A 21,205-nucleotide genomic window follows, 5' to 3' on the forward strand; every position below is an offset into this window, starting at 1 on the left:
TTTATAACCTAAAACTATATTTAACACACTACTGAAGAGAATTAATACAGCGTTACTTTCTAACACAATACATATAATATTCATTTTAATATTTGCGAAAAGCCAATCATAAAATACGCATTTTTCACAAAAGTAACAACACACTCCGTGCTTCATGTTGTGACATGGGTTCAGGGACTATGAGGTTTTGACACTTGGGGGCTTCATCTTCCCAATGAAATTATCAATAATGTTCCTGTGTTATGGGTTCCACATCACTTTTCTGTGATAAATATGCCTTCCAAGAGCTGTAGCCACGCTGTGCAGCGCAGCCTGGTTGGCAGGACCACCCCTCAGGCCGCGGGGACACCTGAAAGCAGCCAACCCAGCAAAAAATTAGTCAAAAATTATTTAGTTGTGTAAACATCCGCCGTCGTTTCAGTGCCTTAAAGGCTTAAGCCACAGTTGTTGCGTCTGTAAATAACCCTCGAGGCGGCGGAGGAAACAGGTGAGACCAGGCCGGGCCAAGAGCCACCCCTCGGCCCCTGGGCCCGGAAGCGACCGCTCTCCTGTCCAGTCCCACCTCATCCCGGCCCGGCCCGGTTCCGCTTGGTGCTGGCGATCCCGCCCCCGAAGCGCCGCCGGCCCGGCGGCTCCTCCTCTGCGCGAGGCGGGGGATCCGTGGCGTGCACGCCTCCGCCTGCGCCTCTTCCTCCGGCGGCAGCGGTGCGGAAGGTAGCGGCGGCGGCAGCTCCGGATAGGTAAGGCCGGGCCGAGTCGGGCCCCGCGCTCCAGGGGCATGAGGGGTGCAGGCGGAGGGGCCGGGCAGGGTTCGGCGGGGCCGGGCCGGCTCGGTGGGCCATTCCGTGGCCGTGCCGCGTGGCAGGGCGGTACCGCCATGGCCGTCGCCGACCTTGAGGCCGCGCGTCCACTCACGCCGCGCTCCCGCCCGCAGCGCTATGGCGGGGAACGGTGAGCGCACCTTCATCGCCATCAAGCCCGACGGCGTCCAGCGCGGGCTGGTCGGGGAGATCATCAAGCGGTTCGAGCAGAAAGGGTTCCGGCTCGTGGCCATGAAGTTCGTCCACGTGAGTGTCCGCGCCTTCCCCCCCAACCGCGTCCCTGCCCTGCCCGAGAAGGGCTCATCGCACCCACACCGAGAATCTCCCCTTGCGGACGCTCCTGCGACAGAACTGGGGTCCGATGGCGGATGTGCTGGAGCGCGCGTCAGGCCCTTCTTCCCGCCCGGCACAAGGCTTCTACCCTTTCCAAAACCAGCGAATTTTGCTTCAGAGGTTTAATGCAGCCCGATTGAGAGCTGGAATGGCCTAGGCTGGAAGGTTGTGTTGGGTAACATCACCCCTTGATCCTGTACTCCCCGTACTCTGCTTATCGCAGAGGCTCACTGCCGTGCAAAGAAATCATATTGACAATTCCCAGCACAGCCACAAAGAACTCCTTTAATATTACAGCAGGAGCTCCCACTGTTACACACAATAGCACTGCAGCATTGTTGGTAACATTAATTGTGAATCTAATCACTAATGCCATAGTCTTACACCTGTAATACCTTTTGTTCAATGACATTCAGAAAATTATATTTAAAGTTACATCTGTCCTTTTAAAGGCCTCTGAAGACCTTCTCAAACAACATTACATTGACCTGAAAGACCGCCCCTTCTTCCCTGGTTTGGTTAAGTACATGAACTCTGGACCTATTGTGGCCATGGTAAGTGACTTCATTTCAGTTTAAGATTACTTTCTTGAATATATTTTTCTTGCTCTATAAATTATTAAGAATATTCAGAGATAGCACTGCAGAAGCATTTTTTCAAACTACCTTGTTCTGATAGAGGCAAAAGAAAAACTTAAAATTAAGACAGTGGAATTACTATATAATCAGAAAAGTGCACATATAAAATGGGTTCTAAAATGCCTAATGTATAAATGTATAAAGCAAAATTCCTGAAAGCAAATCTTCTGCACCAAAAAATCTGTTTTGGGCAAAAAAAAGGTCAGGCTGTCTGACACAAAACCCCAACTTCTGTGTCATTCATTTTTACATTCCCCCCAAAACAAGGTACTTGCTCTAGTAGCATCTCCTGGTGTGATAATGAACTAGGAGAGAACACTCAGCAGGGTGTCCCTGTTCCATCACAACACAAAGGGTTGGGAGTTGGCTTTGTACATTAACTCTGAGGCTTGGTAAAGTATCTCCTTCACTGCAGTAACAATGTTGATAGTGTTTTACAATTACTTCCAGTTACTTAATTACTACAATTAATACGTTTTTTCCCCTTGTCACCTTTACAAGCCCAAGAGATAATCTAGGCAAGGTTAATGTCTTTAATGGTAGAACCTTTGTTTCTTTGCAAAACATGGTAGAGCAAAGCTGAATTGTCAGTATTTTGCATAAGCATTTGGCTTAACAGAATTTTTATGGTTTTTATCTTAAGGTATGGGAAGGACTCAATGTGGTTAAAACTGGGCGAGTAATGCTGGGGGAAACCAATCCTGCAGACTCCAAGCCTGGCACCATCCGTGGTGATTTCTGCATTCAAGTGGGAAGGTTTGTACTCAGTCTGTTAATTGATAATAAAAACTCAACAACTTTACTGTTTACCTGCCAACACAAAAACTGTTGGCAGTCTTTTATTCTGGAAAGCCAAAATTGGTGGTAGAGACCTTAGTCTGATTGTATTTCATTTGCAGGTCACACTGCATACCTGCTACTTAGGGAAGTGGTACAAAGCTGACTTTGTTTGCAGTCCAGCTCATCCCCAAAGCAGCATGTAAGCTCAGGCAGGGGCTGTTGCAGAACAGTAGCTCTAGAGTGACCCTGATAGGCATAATTAGCTCCTGGGGGATGGGGGGCAGGTGTTTGAACACTCTACCTGAAATAACAGCAATAGTCTCCCCACTCTAGATGCTTCATCCACGTTTTTGCAAACTGAGAACAAGGCTGCTGGAGGTGTATTTTTATAGGGATCAATGTTTGTCTCCTTCCACAGGAACATCATCCATGGCAGCGACTCTGTGGAGAGTGCACAGAAGGAGATCAACCTGTGGTTCAAACCCACAGAACTCATCGACTTCAAGCCCTGTGCACATGACTGGATCTATGAGTGATGGGTTCCCCCAGTCATTTGTGCCTTCCAACATCTCATCTCATTCCAGCTGCTGCCCTGGGAGCAACTGCAGTTATCTTAGTGCTGAAAGTGACTGTCAAATAAATGGGTGTGAACTAATTCCTTGTGGTGTAGTCACTTACAACAGACCCCCTGTCCAAATACTCATAAAGGACATTTTAATAATTCAGGAGCCACTGACATAGGACCCTGGCACAGCTGTTGGACTCAAGCAGCAGAAAATTTGCAGAGGGAGAGCTGAAGGGAGGCTGTATCTACTTCCAACACAGCTAGAGGACAAAAGGGAGTGGGCATTGGATTGATCTATAAAGCTCTCCAAAATTTTCCTCCTTACACAAATATTAATACTAAATGAAATGACCAAGTGCAAAGCTTGCTCTCTGACATGATTATTGAATTCACCTTCTCTTATCAAACCCCTTGTGCTCAGGGCCCCAACACGCTTTGTCATCACACCAACATACTTAAAATACTCATGTTATTACAGACTGTGGGTATTTTTAATAAGGTTAAGAGTGTTTAAAGCAAAACAATCAGTATTCAGAAAAAGACTTTTAATCATTTTTATTTTGTGTAAAAAAGGCAAATTTAGTGAATTATTTTCATCTTGTACACAAAGTTATGATTTTAATGCTTTTCACATCCATGCTGAAAATCTGCAGTGTTGTAAAAATGAAAGTAACATTAATTTTTCCAAAAGCATTTTTCCACTGAGTTATGTACATTGCATGAGAAAGCTTTAAATACTCCCTCACTGACCACACAAATTACCAAGAAAGTAAAAGATTAAATTTATACAGATATTGATCTATATATCAAATACATACAGAAATTACGTAAAAACCCATTTGTTTATTCTTGATTCCTGCCCCAACATTTTCCCAGGGGCCAAAGCTGATGCCTTTTTTGTATAAATGGCTGTGGTTTTTCATTTTAAATATGAAAAAAAAAAATCAAAAGAAAAATTCAGCTGAAATCACAGTTTTTTAAAATCCCTTCCCAATAAAGGATTGTTACCAAATGTATTAGCACCATCGTACAAAGATCAAGGGAGGGTATTCACATCACAGAAAACAACAATAAAAAACCCAAAACAAACACTGAAACCCGTGTTAGTATCTGTAGAACAAGGAATCAGTAACTGCTGTAGCTTTCCTTAGATGCAGCAAGGAACAGGTTAGAGAGTTCTACTGAAAATAGTGTAATAATCAAAGATCATCAGAGAGATCTGGAACAAGAAGAACAGCAGCCAAGTCACGGACAGGGCTTGGGCTGCTTCATGGTCAGAAAAACCTGCTGTGCCAAATGCCAGAATTAGTCCAACCCCATTGAAGGTTTTAGGTGTCCAACAGTTGCTGCTCCCTCAGGCAGGTACCACAGCTTGAAAGCCATGAGAAACATCCCAGAGCCACAGGAATGCTTTGCAAAGCCAGGGAGCTGCCATGGACACCCCTCAGGTTCTGTGGGGATCACATCCCTAGTAGCACCTTGCTCAGGTTTTCCCTGAGCAAGTGACTTCCAGCAGCTCCTTCCATGGTTTGCTTAGCACAGACGTCACTGTACTTGACAATTACACAACTGAGGCATATTATGAACCCAGAGACACAAAAGGCATTTCACCAACTGCTGAAGTCACACGGGTACCTGAGAACATACATCACCTCACAGACTTTAGTGTTTGATGAATAACAGAATACTATAAAGACTGACAGACTTTAGAACAGATTCTTATAGTTCTCCCAACACAGGAAGTGTTAAGGACTAATTTTCCCTCTTGACATTTGAAGACTGACTCTGAAATCAGGGATGAGCTGGGGCAATACTCAGTTTAGTGACCAGGCAATGCACCTCACTTACTAACTAGCCCAACCCTCTACATTATGACGCACTATTAATGCAACAGTTTTTCTACTGAAGTCAGAAGCTGTTGATGAGAGAAGAAAGCAAGACTCTGAGAATCTTATTCCAGCTGTTGGGACAGCCTGCAAGTTGTTGCATTAAAAAAAAAAAAAAAAAAAAAAAAAAAAAAAAAAATCAATAGTGCTATACTTACCAAATGAAATCAATGCTTGCAGAGCTGGATTTTATGGCAGATTAAATTGAGAACACAGGAAAACAAGCAAGGCTCAAACTGTCATTACAATGGTCTCTAATCCTAGTTCTCCAATCTAGGCTGTTGTTTATTTTGATGTTCAAAATAAACATTATGGGTGGGTCAGAATCTGAGATAAGCTATTTGAAGACTGTCAGGTCCAACAAAGTTCTTTTTATGGCCATTTTAGGGAGCTAAAATGTCTTTACCACCTGAAGCTATAGATTCTTGTAATCAGATTAACAGATTCCGTCAACAGAAGAAGCTGTTGCTAAAAACAGGTCGTAATTTAAGAAATTTTACCAGTAAGGGAGGAAAGAATTCCAGACATTCCTACACTATACAGCACGTTTTACTTCCTGTAGTAAATACAAAACTTTACATAATTAACCCCTCTTGCATAGAATGAGGTAAACCTGTGTATATCACTAATACTATGTACCCAAAGTTGGAGCAATATGTTAGAAAATAATCAAATTGCTGGTTTTCAACTTTCTATGCACTTTTTTTTTTTTAAGCTCAAACAACAATATACAAGAAATGGTATCCCAGGGCTCTGAGGGTTGATATCCTTAAAACATTTCTTAGGCTGTAGGATACAGATGTTTATAATTTTTTATCAATTTTTTTTTTTTTAAGCCTTAATTTCTGGTCAAGAGTCAGATGATCATTGTACTGGTCTGAAGGGGACCTGTGAAGACCCAGAAGCACTTACAGAACTTATAATTCCTGAGAGTTTAGTTAATGAACCTTACTGGTAAAGGCTAAAGCTCTTGATGCACATTCTTTCAGTCACAGCTCTGCAGGGCTGATGAACCACCTCACTCATCAACTCCATTTACAAAAATATACAAAAGTTAAAAATACGGAAAGATAAAATCCAAATTATTAAGAGCTCCTGCAAAAATACTTTGTGTTTAAATGGTCATCATTTTCACCCTTTTATGTGACTTTTGCCTTGTAAAAATCTGGAAGTTGACCAGTTGGGGCCAATGGGATGCTTGACATGAGACAAGAATTCCAAGCAATAGGCAAATCCAGTTTATGAATTATAGACTAAAACCATGTGATTTTCATACTGTTCTCAACTCCTGTGTTACACTATTGCAGCAAGACATGAATATTGCAGGCTATGCAGGACTGAACTAATTTTTAATCCACAATGTAGGGCTCCTTTCAGGTCACCTGAAACCATGTGTCACATCTGAATGATCACAGACAAATATTTAAGATGGTAAAGAAACACTTAGGGTTTTCTGAATGGGGAAAAAAAATAAAAATCACAAGAATACTCACAAGTTCCTTCCCACTACCAAGGGAATCCTTAGTGACTGTCCATCTAAACTGCTTCTTCAGTCAAAATTCAGAGCTACAACTAATCTTCCAACGACAGAATTTTCTGAAGTTCCAGTTTGGTATAGGACTCTGTAAACATTTGCTGAAGCATTCCAAGACTACAGACATGCATATACAGACAAGAGCTTTATAAACCTCATCCAATGCCCACTGTGGTTGGTGGAGACAAGGCTACTGATATTAATGGGCAGTGAATCAGACCCTAAAGAATGTTAAAAAACCAAAAACCTTATATAAAAAAGGGTATTTTAACTAAATAAAAACACCTTGAAAAGGTAAAATCTTCCTCAGGCGATGACTCCGTTGCACTTGGGGCTACTCACTGAGTAGAGCTTCACAGGACTGTCTTCCATATATAATTTATGCCTTTAAATCAGGGCTTTAAAGCCTTATTTTCACAATTAAAAAACCAGAGGCGTGACCAGTGCAGTTCACAAGAGTCTAACAGTCTCCCAACTTGTACCAAAAAGGTTCATTTGTTATGACAGTTCATTTGTATTTGCAACTATATCTTCCTCCAACGGCTTCCCACAATCATGCTAAATAAACTTTAATCTTACAAAAAAATTAGAATTTCAGTTCTTGTTAACAATGCACAATAAATCTGAACTTGAAAATATTACAAAATTCTTTCAAAAGCTTCAAATACAACACAAAAGTGTCCTTTGTTTTTGTTTTTAATAAATTGAAAAATCTTTTTCACTAAAATAGTTTCCGCGCCCTTCCAAAAAATTCTGAACTGAGTCTAATTCATCTACGTTTAGCAAAGCACCCCAGGCACAGTCACCTGAACTGCACCATCCAAGTGGGAACAGAATCAGTCTCAGTGAAAAGTTCTTTTCCTATCACCGATGCTGGGCCCCTCACTCCTGGGAGCTGCCTCAGGGTTCCTGTTTGATGTAGTAGCTGGCGGAGCCATTGCTCTCCTGGTCAGACGTTCCCTGCAGGAAGCTGTACTCCTCACCATCCAGCAACTCCTCCTTCAGTTGTAATGAAGTCACTACAAATCAAAAATTCACATTAAACATCTATATAACTTAAATTTACTTAATATTATTGATATTGGGAGCATCCAAGATTCCCCATTTTCTTATATGCCACATTTTAGCTAAGCTCTAATGCTCAGGATCCCACAGAGAACAGACACTTTGTGACTGCAGATGGAACTTTAAGTTACACTCTAATATTAACAGATTTCAAATTACTTACAATAATATATTCTCCACAAGATTTTCTCAAGAACTGAGTATTTTAAACCACATTAACTTTTAAAACACTTTGCTTCCTATTTAGTTGTTATGCAAGTGAAGATTGGAAATGGCCAGCAGTTAAGCTACAATTCAAATTACTTAGCAAACAGTTATTGCAAACAGTCAATGTGAGACAACAAAACATATTAACAAAGATTTCTCAATCCATCAATAAAAATTTTAAGATCCCAGAATGTAAGTTTCATTAAAGCAAAACAATTTTTGTACTTTTAATCTTTCCTTCATTTCTCAAAATTAAGTAGAAATGAGATTAAGAGAAAAATATTATGGATAGAAATGTCACAATTACTTTTCCAGTTTCACTAACAAATAGAGATGATTATCAAAATATGAGCACAATGAAAAGAACACTGAAAACAAAACATGTAAACATTCATTAAAGGTGTAGTAGCCACATTAAAGGGTTGATTATACAAAAAATAAATTATTCTCTATGACTAAATGAATGAGAAAAGTATCAAGGTTTATAATCATTCAATATATAGTTTATATACCTCATGAACGTGTCTTGAAATGCAGAAATATGCAGTGACAGGAAAACACCCCAACCCAGAACCTGCTGCTACTGATAGCCCTGCAGTAATTTATAAGCTGTTTCATTATTCTTTTATAAATATTCTACATTGAAACAAGCTCTTGAGCTAAATAAAAATAAAATTTGAAAATTAAGATAGTAGATGTCAAAAGCTGCTGCAGCATAATGCAAGCTCTCCTCATCTTTCTCGAATAGATTCCTCCTTCCACCTACAGAATCCACAATCCCTTCCTTATTTTTTTCTCCCAAATACTTCTCCCTGCATCACGCCCAACTCTGACCAAGATCCTGATCTCTGGGGGGAAACAAAGTGCTGTCTAAATGATCAGACACACAACTGGCTACTTGGCTATGCTGCAGTGCCTTAAGCAAAGGCTATACAGAGATCAGGGATACAAACCAACCCACCATGCATGTTGTTTACCTTCTCTCCCCTGAGCAGGAAGCTCCTGTAGGTACAGGAGTAACAGCAGTTGCCATGATTTGTATTGTCTCTGGCTCATTTGAACCAAAGTCCTAACATTTAGATATTTAATGATACCTTACTTCATTTGTTCATATTATACAACTTTTAACTACAATCCTCTATTAGAAAAGCTTAGTTACAGCTACGCACCAAATTGCTTGAAAGAAGAAAAAGGAAAACTAATTGAAGTCTTCTAAGCGAAGGAAAAATGGATGCAGATTGGGCGAGGTACTTCCTTTTTACATTGTCTCAGTGATTTGCCAGGACACAGAGACACACTGTCTGATGCCATGACATTCAAACCTCCCAAAACCAATACACATAGAGCAATATGCTCCACAGTTGGGTGAATCTCTGGGAACAGCCTCTTCTTCTGCAAGACTGGCTGTACGTTCTTTTTAAAAATGAAGCAGTCCATCAGGAGAATTTCAGTGCTCAAGAGACCATTTCAGATGATTGAAAGATGCAAAGTACTCATGCACCCTAAGGCAGCACCAGGAATTTACTAGAGAACAAAACCACTTCATACAAACCAAGGTGAAGAGCTGAACCTTTCTCTGTGCTCATGATGATACAAAAGGGGAAAGAATTGGGTTTGAACTCTTACTGAGATCTCCCATGGACAAGAAGTTTCAGAACAGACACTGTTTTGTTAATCTTCCACTGATTCCACTCAAAGCCATGAAAACATCCCCTGCACTGGGTCTGCCTATGTCCAACAGCTAATCAGGCAATGAATGATGCTGAGGAATATGCACATAATTAATGAGTTCTGGCCAATCTCAAACATGCTTTAAATTGATTAGATGGTATCAAGGTGATGCCTCCTTCCCAGAGACTGAAAAGGTATGGTCTTGCTGGTTTCAATATATATGTATATCTATCTATCTTTGGACAACGACAAGGCTAACCACACCACAAACAAAATTAATTTTGTCCAGCCTTACCAAAACTCAGTTTTGAAACGTTGAAAAGTTACCCTCAATTCATCATAATCATCCCCTCAATTGATCACTGAGTATCAGAAACCAAGGAACACAGGTGTTTCATAGGAATTGCAAGATCTAATGATACAGAAATTCAGACTGTGTATGTCTTTGCACTATAGAAATGCAATGCAGGTGTAGATTTAGCACAAAAGAACATTTGTGCAGAAATAGATGCTCCAGAACACTCTCCCATAAGCAAGACTTCTCTTTGGCATCAAGGGCTTGTTAAACGTGGCATGTACACACCAGCAGGAACATGAAACGAAACTAAAGGATTTCTTCAGAAGTGTTGAGAGGTGTGCAGAAGAGAGAAAATGTTTTCCTCAGCGTCTAAAGGTGGCATTTGGGTTCCTTTTTTCCCCAATCTGTTAATGGATAACACATGAACAAGAGAAACTGTTCTGGATGTATTCCAGAGTCAGTATAGAGTGCTGACAGGGCAGCCTGTGCAGACTAAGGCAAGCTTAAGGGAGTAATCAAGCAAAACTGAAGCTAAATCTATCAACCTGGCAACTGTCCTGCAGGGAGAACATCATCCAGTCTGTCTGACAGCTCCTATTGCTACAATATATTTGTTAGCAATAATCTGCTGCAGTACATTGCCAGAGATATCAGGAAAAGGGAAGAGAAAAACTACCAGATCCTTGAAGTGAATTTGTATAATTGAAGATTGATTACATAATAAAAGTTATAATTGAAATATAATTACAAATGAAGATTGATTATGTAAACTATACTTAAAGAAGTCCAAAATTTTAATCTACTTCAATATTACCAATTAATTTTTAAGAGTTTTTCTCTGCTCACTAATACAGATACACCCTTATGGTGCTTCAAATATATTATCTTAGTAATCCACAAAATTTCAAATAACATATTCCAAAGATATTTTCCCAGATAACTGCCTTTTTCTGATACAAAAGTAAAAATCTTTATTTACAGCGTATAGTTATTTTCTCTGCAAAGGATAATACACAATAATGACCTACTTACATCCAAGATTCCCAGATCCACATTACCGTGCAGTTTTACAGGGTGCATTTTTTGTATCTGAACAATCTGCAGAGCCCCTCTGGGATTCTCAGTAACCCACACCACAACCTTCTTCCTCTGAAATTCTAAACCAGCTACAACCCTCTATAATTAATTCAGTGACATGGTGCATCAGCAAGAATGAAAAGCTCTCTAGCAGAAAAAATTAAACCCACTAAAATTCAAAGGAAAAAAAAAGGGAAAAAAGAAAGATTGGATGAGTCAGCACATGACACTCTGGACCACAGCTTCCCACTCTGCAGTGAAACACTGCTGTGACCAGTTACCTGTTTAGAGGCTGGGATTGAACTCCTGGCTATTTCTGGGAGGCTGGAAGGCCTCAGGGGCTGTCTATACTGGAAGGGCTCAGTATGGAGGAGGAATCAACTCATCATCCCCAGAGAAGTTCCTCTGCACCTCATCTGCCATGCGTGGCCTGGACAAACTGACAGGCTTCTTTCCAACAGGTATCTTCCTCTCTAAACATCAAGCCAAACTAAGTGCTCAAGTTAAACTGCATCAGGCAATTCTGACTGTTCACTGAGAAATGGCTCTGATTGATATTCACCCATTCTCAAAAACCAGGGCCTGTACAATGGCACCATTTATTTATTACTGGGAATATTGTTCTCAACAGCCACACTGTAGTCCTTGAATTCTACAGGCTATGGGTAGGACTTCAAGGGCATTGCTTTAATACCATGACCCACTTATTTCATACTCTATCAATGAAATACAAATGTTGTGAATTACTTCTTCTGCAGCTACACTGCACAGTCCCACACACACTTCTGCCTGGACACCCAAGATAACTGGCTCAGTTTCAGGCTGCAGTTGTTTCAGTGTGTGTGCCTAAGAGACAGAAGGATGCTTCTGGGGAAATAATCCTCTCCAAAGTTTATCACCTCTAAAAATACATGTTCTTAATTCCCTCATAATGGTATTTCCCATTTTACCCATGCACAAATAACTATTTTACTGCATAACAAAAATCTTCTAAAATGCCCTCGAATTATTAAACACTGAATTAATGAAAAAGTGTTATTAAAACATTTCCCACACAAATTACCATGTTTCTCCTTTATCACTAAGATGCTCCTATTCTGTGCTCAAGGCATGTTCTCTGAGGGTACATGATCTGTACTGAGGGTACAAGATCTGTAACACAAATCAATGCTTTCAGCTACATCAAAACTGGCTGCTCATGCTTCAGTCCTATCAGCACTATCCTGTCAGACAAACAAAAGCCCAGCCCTGAAAAGGTAACTGATTATGCATATTCTAAAGATACCACCCTGCTTAAATATTCTTCTTATAAGATAACTTCAGGATAGCCTTATAGAGAGATTAATGAGGCAGAATAGTGTCTACAGAATTCCAACCTTGAAAATATAGGTCAGATTATCATTTCAGTAACCTTATTCTGATATACACACCCAAGAAGAAGCAGACAATACCAGCAAATATCGCACCCTTCATTATTAATTAATTTTCCTGGCATGCTGGCATGTTACCTTTCAAGAAGCCACCTGCCCAGCCTTCTGAGCAGCAGGCACCCAGCACAAAACCATACTCACTGCAACAAACACTATCAGAAAGGGAATTGGGGGAGACTCTCAAGTATCCTCAAAAGCACTCCCAAAGTGTTTATGATGCAATCAGTTCTCTTTCTCAGTGAACATGTGCACTTCCAGTGCCCCCAGGAAGGAGGGGACATTGCAGCAGAAATCTGCACCATTACACACAGCAAAATGGCTCAATCACATCCATGACATTCTGGGCTGTGTTGTGAGCACATCAGAAAAATTTGTGGAAATAACCCTGCCCTGCTAAAACTAATCTAATTTAAGACATAATTTTTTGTTAATCATCTGTGGTGACTTTACATGGTACCATAAAAACATCATGGCTACATTATATGGTTTGGTGACTGAAATCCTTTACAAAATAGCTTTCTATTTTATTTCCAAGTCCTGAACAAGAAAAACCTTCAGAAGACATTTTTAGTGTTATTTCCCATGACTCAGCACTTCCGTTGGCATAACCCATTTAGAAAAAAAACCATATAGGAGGTAGCTGGCTCTAACTGTTCATGACATCGTTCTCTCATCTTCTGGTGATTAAGAGAATTCCTTAGTATTGAGCAAACAGTCGCAAACACAATCAGAAGTTTTCTTTGCTTCCACAGGCAACATTTACCTTAGGTTAGTGAGAAGTAAAGAACAAACTTCCCTGGATTAAATTTTCTAAAGCTAGACTAAAGCTTCCTATGGCACTAAGTAAGATAAATTAATTTTCCAGGTTTGGGTCACACTTACTCTAAGACAGGTAGCAGAGGTATTAGGAAAGGGATAAGGTAAGAAATATGATGGTCTAGAACAGCTTGCTAAACAAAATCTGCTCAGACAGTGCAGAGTTATTCAAATCCAGGTCTTACACAAAGGTAATTAACCATAAAGCCATATTTCCCTAGCTTAAAGCAACGGCACTCACAGCTTTCCCTGGATATTCTCAAATCAGGAGTTTTCCAGTACCTGAATTCTATTTAAAAAATAATGCTGCAAAATTCTGAAAAGGATCTCAATTTTATTGCTTATTTCCTCCAACATCAAAAAGGAAAACCAGTGCATTGTTTGAGGCACTTAACAGGAAGTTCTAAGAACTTCCGAGACACCTGTTCTATCTGTGTCACTCACCAGCCAACTTCTTTTCATCCCCAAAGATCAACACAGCATAGGCTGTATTCTCAATGACTGGGGAAGAAGATTCCAATTGGCCTTAACAGATCCATTCACAAACTAACCAGGAAGACAAGGTTTTAATTCCTCACATTAGTTCAATACAACAACAATACACTCTGGAAACAGGATTAAATTAAACAAGCCAATTTTATATTCTCACAACTTGATTCCAAGGGAACCAATTAATGTGGAAAGCACCTGAACACTGCAGATTCTTAAAGATGTCATTATTGTGTTTTACTGTGACAAGAACAGCCACATAGAGCAACGCTGTTTGTTTCTGAAAGTAGTAATACAAAAGCATAATTTACATAGATGCCCAACCCAAAGTAGTTAAATAGTTTTTTTGTTTCAAAGGGAAGCTAGTTGGATGATAATTTAAATTTTCTACACCTTATTCTTTCTGATCCCAGTGACTTGACTCTTATTCCTTCACCTGTATTACAGAGAGCAGAGGGAAAAGTGTGTTGATACCTGAGTATTTCGTACAAGGCAGGACAACTACCAATATAGTACACAGCCAATATATTATTTAACTGAAATTATGTCAGAACACAAAAATATTTTAACCATTGTCCATCTACAATTAATAGATTATTATTATTATTATTATTATTAGCAACATCTACCCTACCACGAGTTATAAAAAATGGTTATTCTCAATGAAAAAGTTCTTTTTGTGGCATACTGCACCTTTAAGTATAACACCTGTTTAGACACAAACATTTACAAATAGAACAGAGACTTAGGTAGAGACCACAAACTTTAACACATCAGGTAAAGTGCAAACACTATTTTGTCACCCACTTTTCTTATGTCCTTTGTACTGTTGTGATTTAGCTTTTTTCTTCTGTTTGGACGAACTTGACTGGCTATCTCTTGATGCTGCAAAAATGAAGAATTCAAAATTTATGCTTATTTAAAAAAACCCCCAAACTTTAAAATGTGTCAAAGCTGCTACGCAGTTACAGAATTTTTCCTTAGTGACTGAACAAAGACAGAAATTTACCGTGGAAAATCGATTTGCATTAAACTACTTAACAAGAACATGCTCATTACCCTCTTATTAAAAAACAGTTTTTGAAATGCATTTCATCAGTTATTATCATGTGATCTGACAGGACAAGTTGTGATGTAATAAATTACATACAGCTTCTGCATAGGCTGAGTTCCACCAAATTCAGGAGGTGAAACAGATACACTGGCAGTCTTAAAGCAATATAAATTCTCAGTGAGCTCCTCCAGAACTGACAAGAGGCTTTTTCCCAGCATCAAATCAGCATCTTCTGGCATTGAAAAAAACACTCCAAAGTACTTTAGAAATCAAGGTGGGAAAGATTAGAACCGTCAATTAGAACTTCCAGGCATTAGCAAGAGTTTTTTCTATTTCTGTTATGCCTGGAGACTTAACTGAAAAAGGTTAGTAAAATGAGCCCCCATTAAATTAATTTTCATAACTGACAAAGCAGGACTCACACTGCGGCGCTGGAGGCTGGAGCTGATATCCAGTGAGCTGACACCATCCCACAGGATACAGATCCGGGGACTCACAATCCACCCACTGATCATATTCATCTTCCCACCCATCGAAGTGTATCCTCAGAAGCCGGTGAATAATGCGCGTCACTGTGGCCACACACACCAGGCGAGGCTCCATCAGATCTACTGCCTCCAGTTTCATGCCAACATGAAACCCATGGTTTGGAACTTCCTGGGGAAGCAAAGAAAACAAACATCAGTAAACAGACATGCTCATCAAGATAGTTTAAGCACAGTGCTGAAACAGGGATTTCAATCCACTTAATCGAGAAAAAAACCAAGTATCATTGAGGAAGTTTCCTGTACCTCTGCATATGTTTAACATTTCAGAGATATCAACCTTTTCTTACTCAAATGGTTCTTATCTCTGAAAGTTTTAGCTTTTCAAAAGTGTATTTAACAAATGGGTCCATCCCATGCACTATGCAAAAATGTAAAGGAAATGCTAATTCCAGTACAAACACGTATAATTTCATTACCTTATTGAAGAGCTTTACTGGTGCAGCTATTGAGTCAGTTTCCCTGAGGTAGTCAAACCATTTAAAAGGGAGTTTTGCATAACCTGTGAATTTTAAACAACATTTTCGTACATCAACTGCAAAATTCTCGTGTAAGAACAACAGCAAAATTAGCACATTGGGAGTGTGTTACAGTTAAAAAAACAACAAAAGTCAAACATCAGTAGCAGAAACTTCCAGTCTCTGAGCTTTGATCTAAGGGACAAAAAGACACCTAGACATTGCCCATTTGCAACTAACAAGAAGAATGAAGCACTGGGTAATGTAAAAGATACCATTTCAGTTAAGATTAATCACTTAAACTGGAAGTTTTTTTGTCCATGAAGATTCTTATCTCAACAAATGCCCTATACAAATGACCCAGAACAGATACAGAATTGAGACCATCCAATTTCTTCCCTGTGGGGAAACAGCTAGACTATTGAAACAACTAAATTGTCAGGAACAGAATAGCAAGAATAAACGCGGATATTTTAAAATTTTAATAAGGGTAAAAATAGCAGTAATATGTAATATGGAAAATTAGAGAATTTTTTAAAAGCTATTATAAAGGGAAGAAAATAATCTCTCAAAAAGATATGTAGCTGCTACTGAATATGCATAAAACACAGGAATATCTTTTCCTTTGAGCAATTTTAACAACTGCTAAACTAATAATTCTCTAATTCTAGCTGGAGGAACAATAGCCTGAAGGATTTCTCTGCATCAGTGTGCAGTGATGGACATCCTGAAAATCTGCAGTGCAGTGGGCATGGTATGGGAGCTACAGGAGAGGTCTGCATCTCACCTCTGTGGGGGTAGAGGGCTGTCACTCTCAGTACCCACGGCCCAAAACTCAATCCTATCCCTCAAAACGCCTAAGCAGCTTCATCTTTTACTGATTTCAGCATTGGATGAAGAAGTTTGGGAGGAATAGGCTTTGCAAAGTCCAGTGATTTCACAGTAACTGCAGTTATCCACAATACTAAATGCAACTTGAATAAGAGTGCTCACAGTGGCTACAAAATCTATCCATGAATAGAGGCAGCTGGAGAGTTAATAATGGCAATACTGTATCAGTTCTGCATATTAATGTTTTCCTTCTCAATGTAACATTCCTCTGCTACACCAATATATCTGTACGCAAGTTCATCACACACAGGAAATGTGCACGTGGGCCTTGTCAGGCCAAGCAGAATTTAGAAGCTGTCCATTTTCCAGCCCATAATTTGGAAAGCAAAGTACCCTCCTCATTGGAGCTAAGGAGCTTTGATCACTTTGGACCTATTAAAACTGCTAATGCGCATTATGCTCTGTATTTTACTGCTAGTAATTCCTCTTCCAAATGACTTTTAGATTATTGCATGTGTGATTTATAATCCCCTCTCGCTGATGATACAGGACTTAGGGAAAATGTACATGGAGGTAAAGAATTAGATTGCCATGATACAAAAAACACTCTAAGTATCATAAATGTGCTAACAACAAAATCCACGTTTTGAAAGTAGTGTTTCAAGAGCGAAACTTAAAGGCAAGTTTTTCTCCTATTCTGTCTCATCAGTTTCATATATGTATTCCTGAACTGATTGATATGTACTGATATACAAGCATTTTCTCCCATAAAAACTTCTATTGCAAGAGTCTCTGCACCTCAGATTTTTGAGGGATGCTGGTGCCCATGAATTTCTAGGTAATAAACTCACTAAATGAGCTGACTGAAAAAAAAACCCTAAATCTGTATAACTGCACTTTCCACACACTCTAGGGTGACAGAGCTGTCACTGTACCACTACAAAAATGGTATGAAATTACTTTCTTCATGTTGCATAACACTGTAGCTATTACCTAGAAGAATAATTTATTAAATACAAGTAGAAGTCTGCAAGAATGAGAATGGAGGGGAAAAGCCATAGAAAATCTTTGTCATCCGTTATACAGCTATGATCCTCTTAAAATGTACCAGACCAAGGCAAAAAATGGGAAAAGGGAGGCAAAGTCTTCTGTAGGCACATGTGCTTGTGAACACACAGCTTTTCCTCACAGAGGGGTTTATTTACTGTATAGTCCTAAAGCTCAAGTTTGTGCATAACCTTCCAAAATTTGACTGGTGCAGTTGTGAATTAGCCTGAGATTCTTTACAGTGTTCATTAATTGTTTTGGTGGGCAGGACATCTCAAGCAGTGACACTTTCTCAAGAGCCCTTTTAGTGACTCCCACACTTTCCACTTAGTGGAATCCTCAATTTCTGACAGCATATGCAAAATTATTTCAGCCAATTATCAATCTAACTTTTTTCTAAATGAAAAGCTGGTGACCTCTGGTTTAGATTAGTTGAAAGTAAAGCTGTTGTATTTGTTTCAGACTTGAGAAAGTCCTAAGAGGTGACCTAAATTTTATAGGCTGAGTTAAGAAACATAGCATATGGCACATACAGTATCACTGAGCAGTATTAACAATAAAAGGTGTCAGAATGCTACCTGTACCTCTGGGTGGAGTTAGTTCAATCATGTTAATTTCACAGAAACCAACAGGGAAAATAGAAGGGGAAGTGGCATGGTAACAAAACCAATCAGACCCATCTGCTGCTTCTGAGCCATCAATCCCAATCATAAGATAGCCATCTGCTAACACCTTGGTAAAGAGAAACAAAATTTCACATTAAATACCTTCAGCTGGGTGAGAAAGCTAGAAAGAAAGCATGTCATGTTTCAAGAGTGAGAGCAATTCAATAATAATGGAAGCACACTTAGAAGGACATTCAATTATAACAAAAACCCTCCAAATCATATCTGTGTTAGGACTGTGAATACAACTGTAACATGTACCTTTGATAACCACAAAGTTATGAGATGAACATTTATTTTTCTGATCTCTAGTTTATTTTTCTTTTGAACAACAGTTTTATTTCTAAATCTTTATAACTCAGTCTATTCTTCAGCTCGCAAGGATATTCAGTACACCATTACTCAAAATCACAATTCTCCTTACTGGAAAGGTTAAAGAATTCAACTAAGCTGCTTTTTACATTTTCTCTTTTAAAGCAGATTTCACATGGATTGGCTCCCTTTCAATCAAACTAAGAAAGAAGGACAGCCTTAAAATATCTTCACAGACTTCTGCAAGTCAGCAAGACGAGGTCTGCTTTTGAACAGTTGCAAAACACTTGGTACAATTAGCAGAATATTTTCCTGCAAATTCCTCTCAAAAATACATTCTAATTAAAGGTAAGGCTGATTTTCCAGAGCTTAAAGTCAAATTTACATGAGCACATTTTCATAGTTGTTGTATATAAACAATTGACAGACATACCCCATTCACTGTGCAAATGAACTCTCCTAATTTTGATTTTGAGCTTCTTGTTTCAAGCCTGAATAAAGGTTAGGGGAAAAGGATTCCTCTTCGCCTCCTCAAAATGCACATTTGCATTCTTACCTTTCTGATAGTTGCCACACATATTGCTGAAAGGTTTAGGGGGTCTATAGCTTCCAATTTCATTCCTTCTTTAAACCACTCTCCAGCTGCATCAACCTCTTTTACCTAAAGAATCACAGAACAGCAGCAGAAACAAAGAATTTAATGAGCCTGGAACAAAACATACCACCACACTGCCAAAGCAACAGACTGAAATATCTGTTTTACCACCTCTGCTTATCAAGGAGGTCAGATTGGACAACACAAGCAGAACACTTGTGCTGGGCCAGGATGTAAATAAAGTTTCAGATCTGGTTTCTCAATCAACTCTGCAAAGAGTGTTCTAGCTACTCAACTCACCTTCATAAATAAGTGTGGGGGTGCATCAAAATGTCCATCCTGTTTCTTTGTAATATCTACAAGGAATAATAATAGTACTATAATATTGTTCAGAAGTTTTGTTCACAGAGCACACAATATAATATGTTTTTCTGAATATATTAACCAATACCACACAATCACTGGTGTTGGGAGGACCACAGTTTATTAGTAACACTACCACCACAATCAGGAGGACATAATCCATTCATTTTCCTTGCTGACTTCAACCTGAGCTGCCTCTATAAAACAAACATAATTTATGGAAAAAAACCCAATATCCAGTATTTACAAGACCATTTGATTATGTCACAAAATTGATGAAAGTATTACATAGAAGCTTTTGCAAAAAAATGGGCAGATTTAAACTACTTTGCACTATACTATGACAGAAAATTACATTTATATATATTTTTATATAATTACATATAATCACTTTAAATACATATATATATATGTGTCTCTATCTGTTTATAAATGGTTTCAGAGAAAGTTGAAGCATTAGGAAAACTGAAGGCCTTTCCCTGAAGGGAAACCTTGTGGAATGCCTTACAGAAATTCTGTCTCTGACAAGGGATACCAGCTCAAATGAACAAAGAAATAACAAAAAACCCAGACTTTCTTTTTGTTTGTCTAGAAGCCTTAACTATTTCAAATTACAATTGCTTTTGTATTTTGGGTAGCAAAGGCTGTGTCCCTTCTACCACACTGTCACTTCACTTTCCCAGCCCATTCCCTAATGCCCTCTAAATCATGTAAATACTGAAAAATAAAATATTAGACAGTCTTTAAACTTGCCAGTAAATAGAAATTCTGTTTCTACTAGGATACATGTCCACGTTGCATGGTAGAAAGAAGGAGTTAGATGCGAAGAAAGTAGGAGCTTGTGGAGTAGGGCTGTAATTCCAGGTATCAGCATGAAAAGTGAAGTTTATCATGCTTGAATTGTGCAGTTAAAGGTTTTTCTACCTATAGTTTGCTGGCCTCTGTTCATCATTCAATCTTCTAAACACTACAAATCAACCTAAAGGTTATTCTGGCTTCTCCAGTGCTGTATAATATATTAATTGTAATCTTAACTGAAATTCCTGAGTGTCGTAAAATTGGTAAAACCCCTGGGCCACACTACATTACATTCTCAAGTATCATTATTCAAGGTAGTTTGATTAATTGTATAAAGCAACAGAACTGCTAAAGCCAGACTCCTCCCAGCCAACACTGCCTACAAAACACCTATAACCCAAACCAAACTTACCAGATCTTTTGAACCTGTGTCCTATACTTCGAGACCAACCAATATGATGAATGAGTGGGCTGTACATATGGCACCAGAAGTCATCAGTTTTGTCCTCACTCTCTTCATACACCAACCTCAGACGGCCCCCAACAACACTATCCACCACTGCCACCCTTGTCCGGCAGAGGTGCGTCTTGTCCACTACTTCTACCCTCATGGAAGTTTTGAACAGGTACTGCATACTCTCAGACACCTTGAAACAACACAAAACATACATTCTGTAAGGATATCCTCTGGTGTTCCATTTCCTGTGTTTTAAAGCATAGTATTGACACACTTGTCATTTAATTGAAGTACTTGTTAATCAACCCGGAAAAATGACACAAGTTATGTGTCTTCTATTTCATTGTAAGAAAATATTTCAGAAAACTAAGAACAGATGTTACAATGCCTTAATTGTTTCAAGGTCATCCCTTAAGATGAGATACAATTCTCATGTAAGTTCAAGGAATTTTCCACTGACATAATGAAAG

General features: G+C 39.1%; 2 protein-coding genes across 12 annotated transcripts in view; one reads left to right on the forward strand and one right to left on the reverse strand.

Moving 5' to 3' along the window:
* Nucleotides 1-459: 459 nt before the first annotated feature.
* Nucleotides 460-3,227, forward strand: LOC132336489 (nucleoside diphosphate kinase; the record flags this gene model as incomplete). Its single annotated transcript, XM_059864024.1, has 5 exons — nt 460-740; nt 935-1,067; nt 1,607-1,708; nt 2,436-2,548; nt 2,991-3,227. Coding segments are annotated over 5 exons (747 nt in total), but the record flags the coding sequence as incomplete, so codon positions are not given.
* Nucleotides 3,228-3,677: 450 nt separating this feature from the next.
* The window catches only part of MBTD1 (mbt domain containing 1), a 35,530-nt gene continuing 18,002 nt past the window's right edge, over nt 3,678-21,205 (reverse strand). For 8 of the 11 annotated variants that reach the window (XM_059864007.1, XM_059864011.1, XM_059864005.1 and 5 more), the window contains 8 exons: nt 20,691-20,925; nt 19,418-19,473; nt 19,079-19,183; nt 18,124-18,277; nt 15,629-15,711; nt 15,087-15,321; nt 14,418-14,495; nt 3,678-7,576 (listed from right to left, as the gene is read on the reverse strand). In XM_059864007.1, coding sequence (XP_059719990.1) covers nt 7,458-7,576; nt 14,418-14,495; nt 15,087-15,321; nt 15,629-15,711; nt 18,124-18,277; nt 19,079-19,183; nt 19,418-19,473; nt 20,691-20,925 — 1,065 coding nt within the window. In that variant the 3' untranslated portion in view covers nt 3,678-7,457. The remainder of the gene's footprint in view (nt 7,577-14,417; nt 14,496-15,086; nt 15,322-15,628; nt 15,712-18,123; nt 18,278-19,078; nt 19,184-19,417; nt 19,474-20,690; nt 20,926-21,205) is intronic. The other 3 variants (XM_059864008.1, XM_059864012.1, XM_059864014.1) reach the window with 1 other exon arrangement.

The sequence above is a fragment of the Haemorhous mexicanus genome, chromosome 20, assembly GCF_027477595.1.
Source record: "Haemorhous mexicanus isolate bHaeMex1 chromosome 20, bHaeMex1.pri, whole genome shotgun sequence".
NCBI lineage: Eukaryota > Metazoa > Chordata > Aves > Passeriformes > Fringillidae > Haemorhous > Haemorhous mexicanus.